The sequence below is a fragment of the Microcaecilia unicolor genome, chromosome 14 (genome assembly GCF_901765095.1).
Source record: "Microcaecilia unicolor chromosome 14, aMicUni1.1, whole genome shotgun sequence".
Taxonomy (NCBI): domain Eukaryota; kingdom Metazoa; phylum Chordata; class Amphibia; order Gymnophiona; family Siphonopidae; genus Microcaecilia; species Microcaecilia unicolor.
In genome coordinates, this window is record NC_044044.1 from 27,932,838 (window position 1) to 27,956,292 (window position 23,455).

General features: G+C 42.7%; 1 protein-coding gene across 1 annotated transcript; it reads left to right on the top strand.

Annotated features, from left to right (window-relative positions):
* Nucleotides 1-1,804: 1,804 nt before the first annotated feature.
* On the top strand, nucleotides 1,805-21,020 carry LOC115457242. The gene is given in 6 exon segments (XM_030186665.1): nucleotides 1,805-2,810; nucleotides 12,140-12,247; nucleotides 12,250-12,684; nucleotides 12,687-12,788; nucleotides 12,791-13,063; nucleotides 20,890-21,020. Coding segments are annotated over 6 exon segments (2,055 nt in total).
* The last annotated feature ends 2,435 nt before the right edge of the window (nucleotides 21,021-23,455 follow it).

Here is a 23,455-nt window from a genome sequence, read left to right on the forward strand (position 1 = left end):
AAGAATCATGAGAAATCCTCTCTTCAAACACCCCAATGCCTGCTCCGAGTTGGTGTTAGATTTTCAGCAGTAAGGGCGGCTTTGTTTTGTGCGCTGTTCTCTAAGCATTGGGAGGGAATAGGGACTGACCTCATTAATATTATTTATTACATTTGTACCCCGCGCTTTCCCACACATGGCAGGCTCAATGTGGCTTACATAGTAACAGTATAAAGAATTACAAAGTCGTAAAAAGAGTAAGCAATATGTAGTAAACGCAATATTAATGGGGTTAACGGATAAGTAAATTGAACATAGGAGGAATTGGGTGCAGAAGGAAATGAGCATTGGGAGGTAGGTGTAGAAGGATGGCGAGGAATGGATATGGGGTAGCAATAAGGATAATGGGAATATGGTCAATGTATAACAATCGTCAATAAGAATCATGTGGGCAGGCTTTGGTTGGGTTGAATCGTTAGGGTAGGCTATCTTGAAGAGATGGGTCTTCAGTGCTTTTCTGAAGGGCAGAAGGCCGTTGATGGTACGGATGGGTCTTGGTAAAGCATTCCAAAGCTGGCTACCTGAAAAGGAAAAATTGGATGCGTAGAAGGATTCGTACTTAATCCCTTTGACTACATTTGCATGCTATTTGTGCTAATCTTTGGCGTACACATTGACTCCAACACTAGAGCCCTCTGAGCATTGTGCGCTCACTAAGGCCGGCGCTAGTCCAGTGCTAATGTTTTGAGCATCATAAGGACCCAGGAGTAGTGAGATATCCTTCTGTTTTAAACTAGACACCTTTTACTTCTGTCTTTAGTTTTGTGTGAACATTTGAGGATATTCTCTATCATAAATTAGGCATTCCTTTCCGGTTTCTTTAATTTTTGGATGTAAACCACCTTGATCTGTGCACCACAGAAGATGGTACAGCAAGCTTCAGTAAACGTATAAGATACATTGGCGAGGGTTTTTCACTCGCGCCAAGATCCCCTTTTATCGCGGCAGGTAAAAGGGAAGTCTCTCTGTCCTGCAGGAAATGGCCACGCGACAAGTAAAGCACTTGTCATGAGGCCATTTTGGGAGGGGGAAGCCCTTACTACCACCCATTGAAGTGGTGGTAAGGGCTCCTGCACTAATCCGGCGGTAACCAGGCAGTTTGAGGCACTGACCGATTACCACCGGGTACAAGCCGGCGCTACAAAAATAAATATATTTTTGTGGCATCGGATATGACGATGCGCTAGGGGTGGGAAGTACGGTAGCCCAGCAGTACTTCCTGTTTAGCAAGTGTTAAGCTGGCGTTGGGCTTACTGCCGCTTCGTAAAAAGGCCCCTAAGGTAGTTCCAGCAGATGATCTAGGGTTGGGCACTATTAGGCGTGCTTAACAGATATCTCTAAGAATAGCTGCAGCTTTCTCCTTATGCTGTGTTCTCTTGGAAGTCTGCCTTCAAGCCTGGTAGTCCTGAGAGACCCCTGACACAGGTGCTGAGTGCCGAAACATGGACCGTGTCAGGTCCATTCAAAGATTTGTTCCTCAAAACACATGATTAAAGGTTTTATTCCCCCTTTTTTTGAAGGCTCCTGGTACTTTTCTGTTTTGCTGTTTGATCTCTAAGAATAGGTACATATATGTAACAGAATAACGTTCAGTGGATTCAGACAGACAGACTAATGAGAGGCAAAGAAGAGGCTTAACAGTGTTGATTATCTTTATCATCCTTCCAAATTATCGCTACAACCTATTAATGGAAGTGCTGTTCCGAGAATCATTTATTTCATAGTGTTTTCTTATTTCCAGGCACAATCCAATAAAGTGTGATAAATGGCAGTTGGAAATGAGACTAAAGTCATAGAATTCACCCTTTTGGGACTTTCGGACACTCCAGAATTGCAGATCGTATTCTTCATGGTGTTCCTGCCTCTCTATCTGCTCACTGTAGCTGGGAATCTTCTCATCATGGTGACCATCAAGGTAGACCCTCGTCTGCACTCTCCCATGTACTTCTTCCTCAGTAACATGTCTTTTTTGGATTTATGCTATTCGACTGTTACTGTTCCCAAAACTCTACTTAGCCTCATCTCGGAGAACAAAGCCATCTCGTTCAACGACTGTATTGCCCAATTATTTTTTCTGCACTTCTTTGGGGGCACAGAGTGCTTTCTGTTGACGCTGATGGCCTACGATCGCTATGTTGCCATCTGCAATCCTTTGCGTTACACCACCATAATGAACAGGACTGTATGTTTCCAACTGGTTGCCTCTACTTGGGTAGCTGGCTTTGTCCACTCATTCACACAGGCATTTTTAACGTATCAACTGCCTTTCTGTGGTCCGAATGAAATAAACCATTTTTTTTGTGACGTTCATCCGTTATCAGTGTTGGCTTGCTCTAACATTTTTGCGATTGAAACCATGATCATTGCCAACAGTGGAATGATATCCTTAACTTGCTTCCTGGTGCTACTTTTATCTTACATAGGTATCATCTCCACCATCTTAAAGATTCGATCTGCTGAGGGAAGGCGCAAAGCCTTTTCCACTTGTGCTTCTCACCTCATGGTGGTCACTTTGTTCTTTGGTCCCTGTGTCTTCATTTACCTGAGACCTTCAGTGACATTTTCAGCTGATAAGATGGTCTCCATTTTTTACACCATCCTGACCCCTTTGTTAAATCCCGTTATATACACTCTGAGAAATGAGGAAGTGAAAACAGCCATGAAGAGACTAAACAGCAGGAAAGTATTTCCTCAGGGGATGCATAAACCCTGTTTTCAGAAGAAAAATAATGAGAAATATTGGCTTGAATGTAGCTGTTTATTTTTAGAAGGTAGAACTCAGTAAACTCTAAAGGAGCATCTGTTATTGATATAATATTGCTCGATTTTGAGCTCACTGTATGGATTCTTGAGATATATTATCCATTGGTTATTTTTTTTTTGTTACAATCATCCTTTAACTAGAATAAATCTCTGCCAGTTTTGTTCATCCTCGTTCAGAGCTAGTGTTATTTTCTTTCTGAAATCCATCAGGGAATGTTTTTTCATAGCTAGGACTGTTTTATATGGTCCTATTTGTCCGGTTAACTTATGTGGTTAAGATCTGAATATAGCATTAACCGCATAAGTGTTGACTCCGCCTCCAGATTACCCACAAAATGGCTGGCAATCATTTTGGAGGTTAGTTGATATTCAGTGGTGATTTAACTGGGTTATGACTATTGACCCCATTACTTTCCCCCCTGATTACTAAGCCGCACTAGTGGATTCTGTGCGGCAATACTGACGCAGCCCATTCAAAGCCCATTCATTAGCACACGGCAGTCCCTAGTGCAACTTAGTAAACAGAGGGCAGTGGCGTAGCGAGGGCGGCTGCTACCCGGGGCGGTTCGCCGCTACGCACCCCCCCTGGGTGCAGCATGAAACCCCCCCTCAGTGCATCAACCCCCCCCCTCAGCGCATCACCCAAGCCCCCCCCCCCGAGTGCACTCTTGCCTACTGTGTGCACGCCGCTGGGGGGGGGGGGGTGTCAGTTCTGGGGCAGAGGGAGCAGGGAACCAGCAGAGCCGACACCCCCCAGCGGCGTGCACCCGGGGTTGATCGCCCACACCGTCCCGCCCTTGCTACGCCACTGACAAAGGGTTTTATGTTTTTCACTTTTTTTTTTGCTTATTTATGTTGAATTCTTTAAAATTCTACAAACCACACTGGCTCCCAATCAAAGAACGCATCGCCTTCAAAATCTGCACTCTGGTTCACAAAATCATCTACGGAGATGCTTCGAGTTACATGACAGACTCGATCGACTTACCAATTAGAAATACATCCGAATCAACACGATGTTATCTAAATCTGCACTACCCAAGCTGCAAAGGACGTAAATACAAAACAACTTACGCATCTAGTTTTTCCTACATAAGCACACAACTGTGGAACGCATTACCAAAAGCCTTGAAGACGACGTACAACCACCTAAAATCCCGGAAATCACTAAAAACCAACCTGTTTAAAAAGGCATACCCTACCGATCCAACTTAAATGCCTAATCTCTGCAACACAACCAAACTAAAGCACGTAATGGACATAACACAACTCTTCCGTTCTCCGATTCCCTAATGTGGCTGTGCCACGTTAACTTGATCTTACCAGAACATCACCCTGTATTTGTTCACACCGGAGTCTGTAACGCCTCTCCGGTACTATGTAAGCCACATTGAGCCTACAAATAGGTGGGAAAATGTGGGATATAAATGTAACAAATAAATAAAATAAATAAATAAATTGTTAGTTCATAAGGTTATGACAACTTTTCTTATTTTTAAATCCAGTGTGGTTGTGTAAATTTTGTTCAGTGACTTGGAAAATCAGCGGTGGTCCTATACTTTCATTAAAATAAAAGCTGCAAACATTACCTGTATTTTAAAACATGATGTAAAATAAATAAGTCTTAAATTACAAGTCATTAGTTTTATTTGCTTAGTAGTTGTAGCATTTTGCGCTTTGCTTTTGTGGCTTCTGTATTTTGGTACTGATACCGCCAGGCCCGCGTTGGGCTTACGCCGCTTTATAAAAGGGCCCCTTAAGGCTTTTTTTTTTAACAAAGCCACGCTAGCGATTTCCACGTGGCAAATGAGAAGAAGCCCATAGGAACTGAATAGGCTCCCTCTCATTTACCGAGCAGGAATTGATAGTGCGGCTTTGTAAAAGAAACCTTGAAATAAGAAAGAAGAAACGAACTGCAAAGATCAACAGGAAAGCAATATTCAGCCAAGGACGTTATCAGTGAAACACTAATGCACTGTCTTAAACACGAATAGTCCATCCAAGTTAGACAGAAAGTAGAGTTTAGGATTCAGATCCCCAGTGGTCACCTGAAAGCCTTGCTTAAACAATGTACAGCCCATATTCAGTCCATGATGGTCAACATTTTTTAAAATGCTGAGAGCCAGGGGTAGAAGTAGGTCCAGATAGTCTGGGCACTGGTACTGAGTATCTGGGGCTAATGTAAGCCAAGGAAGCCACCGGAGCTTATATGGGTCCCAGCCAATATTTATTTATTTATTGCATTTGTATCCCACATTTCCCCACCTATTTGCAGGCTCAATGTGGCTTACATTGTACTGTAATGGCGATCGCCAGTTCCGGATCAAGAAATACATAGTGGTATTGTAGTAAAGTTCGTACATGACAAAGTAAATTAAGCAGTCAAGTGTTAAGTTTTTTCCGGTGTAAGAATTCAAGTGGTATTACATTAAAGTTCAGTAATTGGCAGTGTAGGTGAAGTAGTGAGGTATTGAAAGTTCATTTTGTCTATTCCTAGTATCGGTTTCCTTGTCTGGTATTTAGGATGGTATTCATAAGGGTCACAGCTGAATGTTAGCCAGGACCTGTATAACTTTATTTATTTGTAGCTCCCATGATTTTCCCTACCCCCGATGCAGCCCCCCCCATGCCTTCTCCCACCTCCCAGCCCACATTGGTCAAAATCCCCTATCTCCCAGAAAGTTCCTCCAACCCCTCTGATCTAGGACATGCTCTCCCATTCCAAAAAAATTAGTAAACACAGTTTATATTTTATTAAAACTTACTTTACTGCCCAAGCTGAACTCGTAGATCTGGGTACATAAGTAATGCCATACTGGGAAAAGACCAAGGGTCCATCGAGCCCAGCATCCTGTCCACGACAGCGGCCAATCCAGGCCAAGGGCACCTGGCAAGCTTCCCAAATGTACAAACATTCTATACATGTTATTCCTGGAATTGTGGATTTTTCCCAAGTCCATTTAGTAGCGGTTTATGGACTTGTCCTTTAGGAAACCGTCCAACCCCTTTTTAAACTCTGCTAAGCTAACCGTCACCACCACTGGGTGGTTTATATTTAAAAAAAATAAATAAAATGTTTAGGAAAAGGAGCTACAATGCTCGGACAGGAAAGTACTTTCATTCACACCAGACTAGTCAAACCTTTGTTAGACAGTAGCACGAGTAAACAGGATTGGGGAGAGAAGAAAGGGATGGGGAGTGGTGGTCAAGACAGGGTGAGGGAGAAAGGGAAACAGTGAGTCTGAATGAAGTCTCTCCACCCCTCAATCAGTCAAAATGAAATGCCTGTGTAAGAAGCCAGGTTTTCAAAGCTGCTTTAAACTTTTTGAAAGACGGTTCAGAAGGGATAGTGAGAGAAAGTGAATTCCAACGAGCAGGGGCCATGATGTAGCATTGGGGAGGGACTAGTTGGTGATCAGTGATGGAGTGGAGGAGAGGCATAGGGGAATATGGGATGGTTAACATCGTGAGATAGATTGAGAGTCAGAGTCTGTGGGCCTTGAAGGTGAGGAAGAGCAACTTAAATAAGACATGTTTTTCATTGGAAAGCTAGAGAAATTTTTGGAGCAGGGGGAAGACATGGATTGGAGTTTCTTGCGTGAGAGAAGCCCAAGTAAACAATATTGCAGTAGGTCGAGTTTGGTGATTAATAAGGAAAGAACCAGTGAATGAAAAGTATCGTGCTCTTATTCCTCTTTATCCGATTCTTCCCGCTCCTCTATTCTCCACATCCTCCCAATGTCCTGGCCTCTGGGAATCTGCAGGAGGTGGCAGAACTGTGGGAGAATGTACCTCCAATCTTTGAGAACCAAAGGACTGAAGCAAGAGTATTTTATGTAAACCTGAAGTCCATCCTAATGACATTTCTTCGAACCATTTTAGACTCTCTTCTCCTTTCCCTGTTTCTTCTATTCTATCTAATTTAATTGTAACCGTATCACCTCTGATCTGGCGATAGCCTATCAGTACATTGTAAGCCACATTGAGCCTGCAAGACTGTGGGGCAAACGTGGGGTATGAATGTGCAAATAAATACATAAATAAATAAATAATTTAATGGCTTTACGCTACTAGATGTTAGGCGTTACAAAGACTGTTACAAGAACCGCCCGTATTCTCAGGCGTAGGAATTCCCCATTGGGCAAGTCAGGGTGATTCACTGCAAGGGTACAACAGGCATCAACTGGGTCCTTTCTAACACCAGAATGATGACCATTATGTGCCGCAAGCATCCCGGACAGATAGATCCTATGGTTTCATATCTAGATATCATCGTTGGCGTTTATAAGGAATTTGGGGGCTTGCTTGGCTTCCATATGATGAACGTTTTAGTGACAAGATGGAGACACAGCCTGAGGGCAGAGGACAAATTTACAAAATATGGTAAACGTGTTGGTATCTGGTAGTGGAAAGTTACAAAGTGGAGAAGGAAGTATAGCCATAGTAGGTACAACACATCCTATGGATGACCAGCAGTTCATTGTTCAACAAGGGAGAAGAGCTGAGTTCATGCATTTTGATATTACATGTTTATTAAAATTTGTTATACCGCCCTATCTGAATAGACAGGTGAGGGTGGTTTACTAAAGCTAAAATATAAATAAAACAATTTAAACAAAGGAAAACGAAAATAGATGGAATTCCATTAAGATAGTAAAGAAAGCATCCACAACGAGAACATACAGAACTTTAAACAATAATCACCATATCTGAAACCCTAGTCAAGAAATAAAACATCACTGGCAACAGAAAAAAAAAAGTGTATTTTAAGTAACGTTACAGTTTGGTAAGTTGAAAATGCGGTGACTTGAGATGTAGATGTATATTTTTAAAATACTGCAACTATTATTGACATACTGGGCAGGTCAGGCGTGGGGCAGCGTTAGGGAAGAGCCGTGGTTTATGCATAGCTAAGCAGCCTAAATTTTGGACAGCACAAGAGTTGTCCTCAATTAGGCTGCTCAGCGTGCTGTGACAAGGCTACCGCCAGGGCGGCTAGGATGAAGCAGTTAGACCCTGAAATACAAGTACCAGAAGCCATTGCAAGGAGGGAGGCAGAGAGTAGTCTGGAGACAAGGGAATGGACTCCCAGCTCCAGCAGAGGGAGCCAGGGGGATAGCAGGCTGAGCCTATAATTTCGTCACCCACTAGGGGGAGGCGGAGGGAAGAAGCTCAGTTCCCCTGGATACGCAATCAATATACCATGAGGCCCAGCTGGAATAGAGAGGGGCCTATGGAGAGGGAAGAAGAGGATTGGACGGATTATATGGAAGGAGGGGGAGAGGAATCCCAGGAGGAGGGAGAAGCCTCTATGGAGTGGGAGAGTTTCCAAGGCAGGGATGGCCAGCTCCTGAGGGTTTGGAAGTGGTGTTAAGAGGTGAGAGTAACCTGCTTCACTGGAAGCCTGTTTTATTTACCTGCTTACTGGAAGCCTGATTTATAGAAAGCCTGACTTTGAAAACCTGCCTTGGTCTGGAAAAACCCTGATTGGTGGGAAACCTGTTTTTGGTTGGAACTTGTTTGTTTGGAGATAACCTGTGTACTGAAGTTTGAGACAGCTGTTATTGGCCTGATAATAAAAGCTTTTGACCTAACCACTCTCTACAATTGTGGTGAGCTCTGGAAGTTCGGTTGGTGGGCGGCTCCTTTTCATAATGCGAGTGCTGGCACTTAAGTACATAAGTACATAAGCATCGCCATGCTGGGACAGACCAAGGGTCCATTGAGCCCAGCACCCTGTCACCGACAGCGCCAAAAGAACAAGCAGTTTGTCCTGCCCATCCTAGAAATACTGTATTCCCTTGTCTATTCAATAACATTCTTTGGCTTTTTCCTCCACTAAACATTGCTGGCACCCATATAAATTTTTTAAAACAAACTTGAGCCTTCTCCCACCTCCCACGACAAAGCCCCCCCCTCCCTCAGCCCATAGCCAGAAAGCAGTCCAGTAGACTACTAGGGCTTCCTAAGATAAGCCTGGGAAGGGCCTACCAGTGTTGAGTGGGAGGAGGATAGGGGAATGCTGGGGAGAGGGGAGTTTTGGTTTACCCGAATCTGGATTTCGGGTCAGATTTGGTGCCAAAAAAGAAACTCAGTCAGCACCTTAGAAGGAATATTTCCTGGGGCTGGGATGCAGTGCCCATATTTGGGAGTTGGGACCACAGACAGGAGGAAAGAGGGTTGGAATGGGCGTGCGCCTAAATATACTTCTGATGAATTATTATGACCTGTTAATTTATTTATTTGTTACATTTGTATCCCACATTTTCCTACCTATTTGCAGGCTCAATGTGGCTTACATAGTGCTGGAGAGCTGTTTGCAGACTCCGGAGTAAACAAATACAAGGTGATGTTGTGGAAGGATAAGGTTCATGTTGTAGGACCACATGAAGGTATCGTACTGTGGAAGAGTTGTGTGATGGCCATTACGAACTTTAGTGTTGTTGTGTCGCTGAGATTAGGCGTTTATGTTGGGTCGGTAGGGTATGCCTTTTTAAACAGGTGGATCTTATGTGATTTTCTGAAGTGTAAGTGGCCGTATATGGTTTTCAAGACTTTGGTAGTGCGTTCCATAGTTGTATGCTGATGTACGAAAAACTAGATGCGGAAGTTGATTTGTATTTGAGTCCTTTGCAGCTTGGGAAGTGGAGATTTTAAATGATAATGAATAGACTGTGACTCGTAATGCTGACATGCTATGAAGAACGATCTCTCTACAACTAGTGTTTCTACAATAAAGGCTGATGCATCAACATGTCAGTTTGAGTTGCAGGGTAAGCAAGTTCTGTGGGACCTCTGGGTCTGCCTGGCCTCTCATGATTAAAACCATGAAATCAATGCACCAGCTGCAACGGTAGAGGCCTGGCAGAGTATCCTGGGGTTCCTTTGAGGTAAAAGTAACTAAGAAATAATGCATGTCCCTTTTCTACGCATGACTTCATGGCCCTTTTGCCAATCGGCTGTAAAAGGTGGCCCGCGGTGGTGTCAGCACATGGGATCGCTGTGTACTGAGGCCACCTTTTACTGCAGAGGGTAAAAGGGCATTTTTCCAATAAAGGTATTAAATGGCGAGCCGTTACCGCCTTCTACTTAGGAGGCGGTGAGGGCTCCGGCGGTAATCGGGCAGCGTGCATGCTGCCCGATTACCGCTGGGCATACCTAATCCCCGCCACTGGTGCTAGAAAATAAAAGCTATTTTCGATCACTGGAAATGGCGCATGGCAGAACCGGAACTACCGCCGGGTTCCCGGGAGAGCCTGGCGATACGGCCAATTCACTATATGCTATTCCAGCGGTAGCCCTACTGCTAGTTGGACAGGAGACATTTGTGGCCTTTTTAATTATGATTAACAGCCACTGAATATTAGTAGATAGCCCTGAACAAACGATGTAACTGGACAGGAGGCATTTGTGGCCTGTTAGATTGCTTTGAATTTGACCCATGGACTCCATAGGTTTCAAACTTTTGTTTCTTCACAGATGTACTGGCTATTAGTGGAATGGCAAAGTTGTTTAACCACCTGCTTCTCTTGAGATCCTCCAAAGATTATAATCCATAGAGACCCAAGTACAGTTTAAAGTTCATCACTTCGCTGCCTACTGAGACCCTTCTGCCTGTAGTTGTAGACAGACCTAGTAAGGCAGAGACTACCTATTCTCCAGAACTGAAGAACTGACTTCGTCTAATAATTATACTTTGTGGTATTTTTCAGGAATATGTTTGGTATGGAAAATATCATCCATTTATCTGATGATCTCTCTCTATAATTTGCTGTAAGTATCTATCTCTATTATTATCCACTTTATAATTTTCAGTCTTTTAACATAAGTGTTCAAAATTTCATTCTGTGAATATACTTTACTTAGTGGGTAAAGCTGGGAAACAGCAAAGAAATATCTATTCAGGTTCAGGATAAAAAATATGTTATGACCCTTAACTAGTTGCAGACGTTTCTGCCATTTGAGTTTACATTCATCTCCTGTCTTGTTCACCTTAGTTCTCGTTGTCTCACTTCCCTTGCTGTAACTCATGGTCTCTTTCCAGCTCTTTCTTTAATATATCTGAAGAGAACAATCTTTACCAATCAAACCTTGAATAGACCATCAAGTTTGAATTGGAAGAATTGGAAAGCAATTGTCAAGTTGTCAAGTTGTAATGCCAATCCCTAGAAGTATTGTGAGATGATAAAACGTTTCACTGATGGTTATATCCATGTAATAAAATAACATCTTGATTGAACTGATGAACTGTGCTTGAATAAGAGGGAAAGTCAGTGAGCAGCAGACGGTGAGTAGAATTTATGTGAATTTATGTGAGTAGAATTTATCTACTTCTCACTGGTCTTCCACTCAGCCATCTCTCTCCTCTCCAGTCTGTCCATAATTCTGCAGCATGACATATTTTCCGCCAAATCATTATACCCACACTAGCCCACTCCTCAAGTCACTTCACTGGCTCCCTCTCCGCTTCCGCATACAGTTCAAACTTCTCTTACTGACCTTTAAATGCATCCATTCTGCAGCCCCCATTACCTCTCCACTCTCATCTCTCCCTACATTCCTCCCCGTGAACTCCGCTCACTGGACAAATCTCTCTTGTCGCCCCCCTTCTCCTCCACTGCTAACTCCAGACTTCGTTCCTTTTCCCTCGCGGCACCTTATGCCTGGAATGGACTTCCTGAGCCTGTACGCCTAGCTCCATCTCTACCTGTTTTCAAATCTTTGCTGAAAACCCACCTTTTCACTGCTGGTTTTGGCTCCTAGATTCTACTCAATTACCCTCCCCTTGTTCCTTCTCACCCAGTACTTCCCTCGCCCTTAATTGTCTTGTCTGTCTGTATTTTTAGATTGTAAGCTCTATTGAGCAGGGACTGTCTCTCTGTGCCAGGTGTTCAGCGCTGCGTGCGTCTGGTAGCGCTATACAAATGCTAATAATAATAATATGTGGGAAAAGTCCTCTCAGCCCTCCCTGTCTCTCACCTAACCCTCCCTTCCCTCATCCTTTCAGACTGTCACTGAAATACTTCGATGTTTCACTTATATGCTGTTACTGATCAAAATTTGCTTATTTCTGATCTGATGAAGAAGGGCTACCTTCGAAAGCTGATGAAAAAATGTATTAAGTTAGTCCAATAAAAAAGGTATCATCTTATTTTCTTTTTTCTTTTATTCTATTTCTATTGATTACCAAGATAACATAAAAAGTAAGTTTTCAGTCTGGATTTTGAAAGGGCACAACAGCTCAGGACGTCCTTGTAAAGAATCTCAATGTTCTCTGATCATCTGCTTCATTTTATGTATTCTGTCTATTGTCTCTTGTGTTTCTGTTTCCCTACAGTTGGTAAAGTAGAAGGAATGGCAGTCAGGAATGAAACCAGAGTCACACAGTTCATCCTCCTTGGACTTTCGGGCAATCCAGACCTACAGATAGTATACTTTGTGCTGTTCTAGTGGTTTATCTGCTCACCGTGACTGGGAATTTTCTCGTTGTGTTAACCATCTATGTGGACTCTCACCTGCACACTCCCATGTATTTCTTCCTCAGCAACCTGTCTTTCTTAGATTTGTCCTTTTCTACAGTCACTGTCCCAAGAACCCTAGTTAACTTTCTCTCACAGAGCAAAACTATCTCTTTCAACGACTGTGTTACTCAATTTTTCTTTGTGCATTTCATTGGGAGTGCAGAAGGCCTTCACCTGACCTTGATGGCTTATGACCGTTACGTTGCTATCTGCCATCCTTTGCGTTATACCACAATAATGAATAGAAGAGTTTGTCTTCTTCTAGTGGTTTTTACATGGTTAGGTGGCTTCACTCATGCCTGTGGGCAATCATTTCCAATAGCTCAGCTATCCTTCTGTGGTCCCAACGAGTTAGATCACTTTTTTGTGACTCCCACACCTTATCTTTGTTGGCTTGCTCCGATACCTTTATCAGTGAGGTTGCAGATATGGCCAACAGCGGAACCTTAGCTCTGATTTGTTTTTTGGGGTGTTCATATCTTATGTATACATCATCTCCACTATCTTAAAAATTCGCTCAGTTGAGGGAAGGCGGAAAGCCTTCTCCACCTGTGCCTCCCACTTCCTGGTGGTCATTTTGTTTTTCGGCCCCTGCATCTTCCTCTACATGAGACCGTCGGTGGTATTTGCAGCAGACAAAAAGGTTTCCGTTTTTTACACCATCGTGACCCCTTTGCTAAACCCCTGCATTTATACTCTCAGAAGCGAGGAGGTAAAGAAAGCCATGAAAAGGCTGGGAGGTAAAAATCGTTTCTGGGGACAAATATGAACTGATTTCCTATCCATTAAAGAAAGTTACCATCATGTAAGTCATATGCTCTCTCTGACTTGACGTATACTCTTTAAAATGATTTTCCTTGGATTAATGTTTTTTTTTTAAATAGAATTTCCATTAACAAGTTTTGAAATATGGAGTTTTAGTGAAAAGTGGAGCTATACACTCTAGAATCAAAGGACCCAGATATATGTAAATATTTGCTCATTAATAAACTTGAATTGATTGTCTAAAATTATTTTTGAGACTTACTAATATCTTGTTCTAAGACTCTATATCTCTATTGATTAAATTCACATTTGCTATTATATAATAACATTTGCTTGGATGTGAGAAATATTGAAGTTTTTTCTGACTGGACCATCAGATGTTTGTCCCAATTCTTTTTGGTTCCCTCTTTCCCTTTGTCTCCTGTACTGTTGTCTCATTCCCTCCAATCACCTTCTGAAGTTGCCTTTCTGTGTGAATTGCTTACCTTGCAAACTCACATCTAGGGGGTCTGGACAGATTCCTGAAGGAAAAGTCCATTGATCGTTATTAAATTCTGGGGTTTGCCAGGTTCTTGGGGCCTGGATTGGCCACTGTCGGAGACAGAGTGCTGGGCTTGATGGACCTTTGGTCTTTTCCCAGCTTGGCAGTGCTTATGTACTTATGTATTAAGGTGGGCTGTAGGTGCATTAGTGTTTTTAACGCATGTATATGGTTTACGTGCGTTAAATGCTAACACGCTCATAGAAATGTATAGGTGCGTTAGCGTTTAACACGCCTTAATTTTAAAGGCGCATTAGAAATGCTAAAACGCCTTAGTAAACATACCCCTTAGAACTAACACTTCGTACCTGAATTATCAGTAGATTAGTTTATATAGACACTGTCCTATCTGTAAAAAAATTAAAAAACAAAAGAAAATCTATTTAGTTTTACTTGATTTTGCTCATTGATTCTTAAAGAACTAGACTGTTCTTTTAGATGACTTAATAGTGGAAACGTTGTTTGATCTTAAAACTCATATGCTTGTTAAATGATTATTTGGAAGTATTATGCCTCAACAAGTAACCAATTTGTTTTTTTTTCTCTCTCTGCAGATCTGAATCTTTCCTTCCTGTTTCTGTGCTTCCATCAAAAATGTGAATAATGTTTTTTTTTTTTAATTTAAAGGAAGTTTTGAAATGATAATTTGACAGATGGTAAGATTAGTATCAGGAGACGGGGAAAAAAGAAAAACCTTTTGCAGGCTGCTAAGCAACACCACCCTCCAACCTATGCGTATGTTCCTGACAAATATGGAAGAAAATTCAGTTTTAATATTAATATTCTTTTCCGGCTCCTAAAAATAAAAGTAAATTGGATTTATTTATTCACCTTTTCAAATCCGGCTTAAGGCAGTTACAATCAGGTTCAGGAGTTAGTTCTCTGCCCCAGAGAGCTTAAATCTAGGTTGTACCTAGGGCAATGGAGCCTGAAGGCCACTGTTTTCTAACTGTCAATGCAGCAATTAATATGCACTAACTGTTAACATGGCACCTTAGTACACGATAATTTTCTAGTTAACTACTATCTGCAGAAGAGGACAGGGAATGTGACTTATAGTTAATCTGCTGTAAAAAAATGTCCACTGCAATAAATGAATGATAAATTGCTGGGAATGCCCCCCACAGAAGGCTAGCGATTCCCACGTGGCAAATGAGAGGAAGCCTATAGGAACTGAGGGTCCCTTTTACTAAGGCACGGCAATAAGTGGCAGTGAAAGTTCATCTTTTGGGCGTGTGTCCGACCAGTTTTTGCCACGTCCCGGAAAAAGGGCCTTTTTAAGGGACCCAAAACAAACGTGCAGCAAAATAAAAACCAGCGTGCGTCCATTTTCAACTTGAGACCTTACCACCATCCACTGATCTAGCGGTAAGGTCTTATGTGCTACCCAGGCATGTAGAGCACACCACTGCTGTTTACCGCCGGGTAAGTGCCACGTGGTAGAAAATAGAGAAAAAGTTCTACCACGTGTTTTTGGCGCAATGCCAAATTCAGAATTGCCACCCAGGGCATGCGGTAGCTGGGTGGTAATACTGATTTGACGCATGCTGGATGTGCATAGGCCCTTATGCGACTTGGTAAAAGGGCCCCTGAGTGGGTTTTCTCTGATTTGCTACGTCAGGAATCGCTAGCGCAGTTTAGTAAAAGAGGCCCTAAATTTAATAGTGTTAGAATCTTGCAACATTTTTATTTATCTAGGGCTGGCAGTGATTTGTCTGCGGTCTCAAGGAGTGGGGGTTTGAACCATAAGTGGGGTAGCTAGTGCCAAAGCAATAAAAAGACATTCTACTCCTTTGCAACTCTATTTCTGGAATATAGATTCCAAAGTGAGTCAGCCTCGGAAGCGTGTCTGGGGGTGGAGAGTAGGTATGTCTATGATGATTGGATAGCGTGGGCTACCCTATTAACGCAATGTGATGGATGGGTTTAAAAAGTGCTTATCAGTTTTTCTTTGACCGATAATACCCCTTTAGAGTGTTCTGTCTTTGACCAAACGTAACTGTTCCCCGTACATACAAAAACAGGATGGAATGCCTTGGGAGCCAGTCTGTGCAGGAGGGAGGCAGGGGTGCGCTCGAAGTCAGGAGATAAGCCACCTGGCCAGTAATTTGTTTACCTGAACCGAGAGCGTGTGACTGCATTCCTGTACTTTTCCTTGGCTCTGAAATAAGCTTTTAGCCTAATAAAAAGGGGGGCCTTCTTGCAGTGGAGCCCTGAGGCTCACCTGTGAGTAACGTACGTACTGCGCAGAGGAGTTGTTCCTGGTCATAAGGAGACTTTGGGCTTTCGCTGCAATGGTTTGGTCAGTGTGCATATCTCTAATCTGACTTAGTCAGTGTGTATATTTCTTAATCATCTGGTAGGTTTGGAACAATAATGACTTATACACTCTCCATTTTTAAAGTACTACTAAAGAGTTTTCATTTACCCATACAAATCCAGAAGAATCTGTACTATTTTATTCTTTGAGCAGTCTGTGGCGATCAAGTGAGCAGGTTGCAATACCAAAGCAATACAGTAGGTGGCGCTGTGAGCAGGATTCATAGAGGGGAAAGGAATTTTTTTAAGCAAAAAAATTGGTGAAGAATAAAGTGGAGAGTGTTATTGAGATCCCAGGATGGGATGCAGTACCATATGATATAATAGCCACTGAGTGGTCAAAATGTGCAGGTTTGTGTGAAGGGTGGGACTCCTGTTTAAAGGGTCAGAGCCCTTAGATGTGGTTAGATGTATGCAAAAAAAATTATGATTGTGTCTGAGTATATACTGGGTATAGATATATTAAAAGGATTGTCATTAACATTAGATGATGGGAGATATTAATTTGGAGTTAAACCTTATATTCAATCTCATCCAATTTCTGTGGGAAAGGTGAACATGACCCCAATAGAGATTCCCCCAGCCACATGGACTATTCATTTGAAATAGTATAGAATACCGGGGGGGGGGGGGGGCACCTTCAGATCAGTAAAACTATAAAAGAGTTAATAGAGAAGGGGGGTAATTAAAACTACCACCACAGATTGGAATAATTCGGTTTGGCCAGTCCGAAAAAGTGACGGTTCCTGGCGTATGACCGTGGATATAGGGAACTAAACAAAGTTACACCACGCTTTAACTGCTGCAGTCCAGATACTATTACTTTGATAGAGCGACTACAGACACATTTGGCAGATGGTATGCTGTAATAAATTTGGCTAATGCCTTTTTCACAATGCCAGTCAATGAGAAATATTGGGATCAATTTGCTTTCAGTTGGCAGGGCAGGCAATATACATGCACCCGATTACCACAGGGCTGGATTCACAGTCCCCACTATCTGTCACCGGACGGTGGGCAGACCGTTTAGATGAATTTCCGTTAGCTGATCATATGCAAATTGTGCATTATATTGATGATATTATGATTCAAAGTGGAAAACACAGGAAGATGTTCAGACCTCAGCTGGAGTTCTTAGTTTTACATTTAACGGACAAAGGTTGGGAAATAATCCTGATAAGATACAAGAGCCATCCCAAACAGTGAAATTTCTAGGCATTCAGTGGCGTGGAGGGGCATAATCGAACGGGGGACGGCCATCTATAAGGGCGGCCATCTTTAAGGCCGGCCCCCATAAAGCAGAATCTCTGACGTATTATCGAAAAAGATGGCCGGCCATCTTTCGATAATATGGTCGGGCTGGCCAAATCTCAACATTTGGGCGGCCTTAGAGATGGCCGACATTGGGTTTTGTCGATAATGGAAACTCATGGCGGCCATCTCAAACCCTGCCAAATCCAAGGCATTTGGTCGTGGGAGGAGCCAGCATTGTAGTGCATTGGTCCCCCTCACATGCCAGGACACCAACGGGGCAACCCTAGGGGGCACTGCAGGGACTTCACAAATTGCTTCCAGGTGCATAGCTCCCTTCCCTTGTGTGCTGAGCCCCCCAAATCCCCCCCAAAACCCAATCCCCACAACTGAACACCACTACCCTAGCCCTTAGGGATGAAAGGGGGCACCTACATGTGGGTACAATGGGTTTTAGGAGGGTTTTGGAGAGCTCCCATTTACCAGCACTAGTGTAACAGGTGGGGGGGGGGGGGGGAATGGGGCCTGGGTCCGCCTGCCTGAAGTGCACTGCATTACTAAAACTGCTCCAGGGACCTGCATACTGCTGTAGGGAGCTGGGTATGACATTTGAGGCTGGCATAGAGTGTGCCAAAAATTGTGTTTTTTTGGGTGGGAGGGAGTTGGTGACCATGGGGGAGTAAGGGGGAGGTCATCCTCGATTCCCTCCGGTGGTCATCTGGTCAGTTGGGGCACCCTTTTGAGGTGGTCTGTGAACAAAAATGGACCAAGTGAAGTCGGACAAATGCTCGTCGGGGCCGGCCTTCTTTTTTCCATTATCGGCCGAAGCTGGCCATCTCTTATCACACCCCCCCGTCACCTTCGGTACACTGCCAACACGCCCCTTGAAACTTTGGCTGGCCCTGCTACGGAAAGCAATTGGAAAGCCAGGCCCAAAATCGGCTTTCAATTATACCGATTTGGCTGGCATCAGGAGATGGCCGGCCATCTCCTGATTTGTGTCGGAAGATGGCCGGCCTTCTCATTCGAAAATAAGCAGGATAATGGTCTAAGAAAAATTTTGCCAAAGTCTAAACAGAAAATTTTGGAATTTGTTCTCCTAATAATAAAGGAAGCACAGCGTTTTATTGGATTATTTGGTTTCTGGAGACAACATATACCCCACCTGGGGCAAATTTTAGCACCATTATATAAAGTGACTAGGAAAAAATATAATTTTGAGTGGGGAGAAAGAGAACAGCAAGCTTTTGAAGCAGCACAGCAGGCAATACAAACTGTTTTAGATCTGTGGCCCGTGCGGCCAGGAGAGGTAGAGCTCTGTGTCTCAGTGAATGAAATTATGCTACTTGGAGCCTTTGGCAGAAACAAAAGACTCGAGTGCCGTTAGGATTTTGGAGTCGCAAGTTACCAGAGGCAGGAATTAAATATACTCCTTTTGAAAAACAGTTTTAGCATGTTATTGGGCTCTAGTACATACCGAGCAGTTAACTATTGGACATGTAGTTGTCCTGAGACCTGAAATACCAATAATGCAATGGATCCACAGTTCCCCGAAAACCCATAGGATAGGGCATGCACAGGAAGTCAGCATAATTAAGTGGAAATGGTATATTCAGGAAAGAACGAAATCAGGAATTGGAGGAATTCCCTTATTGCATGAAAAAGTGGCATCCCTTCCTGAAACAGGACAAACTGGGCTAGAACCCCCGTAATGGGTGGAGAGCCCAGTTAAGTGGGGGAAAGCCTATGATCAATTAACTAATGTAGCAGCAGCATGCTTGGTTTACTGGTGGTTCTGCTAAGTATGTTGGAGGAAAGAGAATGTGGAGAGCAGTAGCTTAAAACCAAAATGAAACGTTCACTAGAAGGCAGTGGCGAAGGAGCAAGTAGTCACTATGTGGAGTTGTATGCTGCCTTTATGGCTTTGAAGACTGAGAATTTAGGACAATGTTATATTTATACCGACTCATGGTCTGTGGCAAATGGACTAGCCACGTGGCTACCTACCTGATACAAGAACAATTGGAAAATTAATACCAAAAATTGTGGGGTAAAGAATTTTGGCAAGACATTTGGAATTATGTGCAAAATACTAATGTTACTGTTTTTCATGTAGATGCTCATTGCAGGGCGATACTCTAGAACGCCTTTACAACGCAGTGGCTGATGACAAAGCAAAATCACACCACTCAAGGTAAAACTTTGGAAGAACCAGATAATTGCTCAGGTTTGGCGACATGGCGCGCAAAAATGTGGACATTTGGGAGAAAAGGCCACTTACAGGTGGGCAACAGATCGTGGTATTAGTTTAACTATGGATGTTATTAAAACTGTCATTGCAAAATGTCCAGTCTGTCAGCATCAGACTAGGAGATCTGTTCCCCACTGACTAGGGGCAATTACAAAGGGGAAAGTTGCCTGGACAGATTTGGTAAATGGATTTATAGGACCTTTACCCAATTCACAGGGACGTCAATATGTATGTACAGCAGTAGATACTTATTCTGGATATTTAATTGCATATACCTACAGATGTGCTACCCAGATTAATACCACCAAAACTTTAGAATTGATATCCCTTTACTATGGTATTCCTCTTCAAATTCAGACAGATAATGGTTCCCATTTTAGAGGTCAATGGGTACAACAATACGCTTTAGACCTAAATATATGTTGGATTTTTCATATTCCCTATTATTCACAGGCAGCAGGTTTAATTGAACAAATGAATGGTCTGTTGAAACAACAAATAAGTAAAATAGGGGGAGCATTAAAGAATTGGAAAATAAATTTGGTAGAGGCCTTAAGGATACTTAACAATCGTCTATTGGGGAGGCAGAAACACCCTACTATTTAACATTTCTAGAGCGCTACAAAGTGTACGCAGCGCTGTACAAAGACAGAAGAAAGACAGTCCCGCTCAAAGAGCTTACAATCTAATAGACAAAAAGTAAAGCATTTAAATTTAAAATATTTAAGCAGTCAAGCACAAGAAACAGTCACAGAAGGACTGAAGATGTTAAATAGTAGTAGTAGTAGTAGGCAGAAACACCCTAATGCGAATGGTTACCCCTAATCTGCAAGTCTTGACTACCAAGCATGGCCAGTTAGGATATAGGAGCTATGATGCCCTACAGGGCTACTCCCGGAGCCGCAGGGCTGGATTTATATGCTCTACAAATGGTTAAATTGTTACAAAGAGATATTCAAATAATAAACACAGGAATAGGAGTGGCTATCCCAACCGGATATTTTGGGTTGATAGCCCCCCGCTCAAGCCTGGCAGTAAAAAGAATACAGGTTTTGGGAGGGATAATTGATACAGATTATCAAGGAGAAGTAAAGGTTATACTTAATAACCAAGGTCCACCTGATATGTTAATTCAGGCTAATGATAGAACTGCTCAATTATTAATTTTACCTGTGTTACAATCTGGAATTGTGACGTTGGATCCACCCACCACCTTTACCACACGAGGGGATAAAGGCTTTGGATCCAGTCATTTGTCTGCAGGTGCAAAGGTGTGGGTTACCCAAGAAAATGGGCCCCTACAGCCTGCTGAAATTATTGCCCAAGGGCAGACAATACCGTCCTGATCCTCCGATCTGGGCAAGAAAAATGGACTTATGTTCCAGCGAATAAATGTTATCTTAGAGAGTAACTAATCTGTTAACATGTTTTATTCATAGATCCTTGTAAGAGCCAGTGTAATCCTCCTTCTTATGGTGTCTTTGGGTATTACCATTACCCCTGGTGGACGACATCATCTTACCCCCGAAAGACAAGGCAAGCTGATTTGGCAGTGGAAGAATCAGAGTGAAATCCAACAACAAGACAGTTACACATGCATGGCTTATTGAGCGTGCTCTGTGGTAACCATTGCTTTCACAGGAACAAAGACACGATTATGGAAAGGAGTTCAACCATATGAATGGGCTTATGCTCAACCACAAGATAAACAATTACTTTCTGCCTGGGTTAGTAATAACACCCAGATCTGGTGTTGCCGATTTAATATGACTTGCACAGCTAAGTTTCACTTAAACCAGAGACAGACATACGACAGTGCTGCCCTAAAGCTGCAAGCATTGTGGACATTCATACCACCAATCTATCGTTAGCAAATGTCTATAGGCTTTTTTGTGTAAATGCTACACCTATCAAGAACCGTACTTGGTGGCTTGATTATGCTACTATACTTGACAACCTAGGGATACACACTGACAACCTAGTCCGTGTACCTTCTACCTGTATAAATACTGCTATAAATCATCAGAAGAATGTTATTCACTTCAATATTACTTTTCCTCAACTGCCCAAATGTAGAGTTAAACGAGCTTGGTATGACACATTATTGGGAGCTTTTGGTGCAAGTGCGGAGTAATAAATGCTATTGATTCTGAGACTTTAGCTAAGCGTATTGGAACTGACATTAATCAGCTTATTACTTTGCAAGCTCAGTGGATGCCAACAGTGTTTGAACCACAACAGATGACTTTACAATACGATAAACGTTTTCTAGACCTTTTCAATTATACTCAAATAGCCCAATTACAAGTAGATGTCATATAACATATTTTATGAATTGGACTACATGCACGTTGCAGCATTTATTTGCCCTCATACAAAAGAACAAGGCTCAGGATGATTTAATGACTAATTCTGATATTTGTGGAGGCGAATCTTTCACCGGTGGATTCCTTCCGCAAATTGGATTTTAATAACTCCAAATACCATAGTATGCTGACCTCTTTAGTTCTGGGCAAATTGTACATTTTAATGCAACTGAACAACGTGTCTTGTGTAAATTTATAATTTTGCCCATTGTTTTTTGTAATGAGTTTTGGTTACCGCATTTTTCTGGAATTATATCGGGACAGATAATATAACTTAGAATTTTGCCAGCATACCATTATGGGGCTATTTGTGGACAACAGTCGCCTTTATATGAACTGGTTTCTACAGCAGTCTATTAATGTTTGCCCTTGGACTATACTCCCTGCTAATTTTAGTATGTTCGTCGAAGTTAGTGCTCAATACATTTGTTTAGCTTCTTACGATGTCAATGTAACCCGTTTATATAATTCATCTTATCCTTTTTCTGGTTGTTTTACCAACGTCACTCATTTACGGTGGCATGGACAATTATATACTTTTGTACGTTACAAGGAGCAACAATTAACCCTATATTGGTATCCACAAGTACTGGACATACTGTAGCCAACATTTCATTAAGTCTACAGTCTTTGAACGATGCTATAGAAAAAAAAACGGAACTTTTACAACATTTGCAAAAGCGCAATAACACTTTGCTTCAACACCAGATTGATACAACTCTCACTGGAGATACACTTGTGGACATTTCCTCACGCTTGCAAAAGGCTACCACCCATAATTGGTGGGACATTTTCACCGGACATTCACCTTCAGCTAACAAAGCATTAAACTTGCTATTTCATCCAATTTTAATAATACTTTGTATAATCATTATTTTGACTATATGGAATTGCTGTCTTACCTATTATATGCGAAAGTATCTCACAGCTATTCTATTATACCATTATCGTGTAAGTAAAATTAAAAAGCAAAGAACCAAATGTGATGGATGGTTTAAAAATTGCTTTTCAGTTTTTCTTGACCGATAATACCCTTAGAGTTTTCTGTCTTTGACCAAAGTAACTGTTCCCTGTACATACAAAAACAGGTTGGAATGTCTTGGGAGCCAGTTCATCCAGCAATATTCCCTTATCGCTGCACCTCTGACCGCACTTACTAAGAAAGGGGCTGATATGAAGAACTGGTCTCCCGAGGCCCAAGAAGCCTTCTCTACCTTAAAGCAAGCCTTTTTGTCTGCTCCGGTGCTTCGAGGCCGGATATAACAAAACCATTCATTTTAGAAGTGGATGCCTCGTCGCTGGGGGCAGGGGCACTTCTGTGCGACGTCAGACTCAGAGAACAGAACTCTGTTCTCTGAGTCTGATGTCAGCAATGCATGCAACAAGAGCAGGAGCAGGACGAAGAGGACGTCGGCTGGCGGGGAGTGGGGTCCCCCGCCAGCAAAAGTGAAAGTAGGTGGCAGCGGGGGAGGGTTCACGGCGGGAGGGGGATCGGAAAGACGTGGGGGCGGCAATGGCGGCGGGGGGGGGGGCGGCACCGGGGAGGGCTAAAATGTGCCCCCTGCCCTCGGGCTTTGGACCCCCCTCCCACGGAAGTCTGGCTACACCCTGCTGCCACCTAATCTCAGCTAAGCTTCTG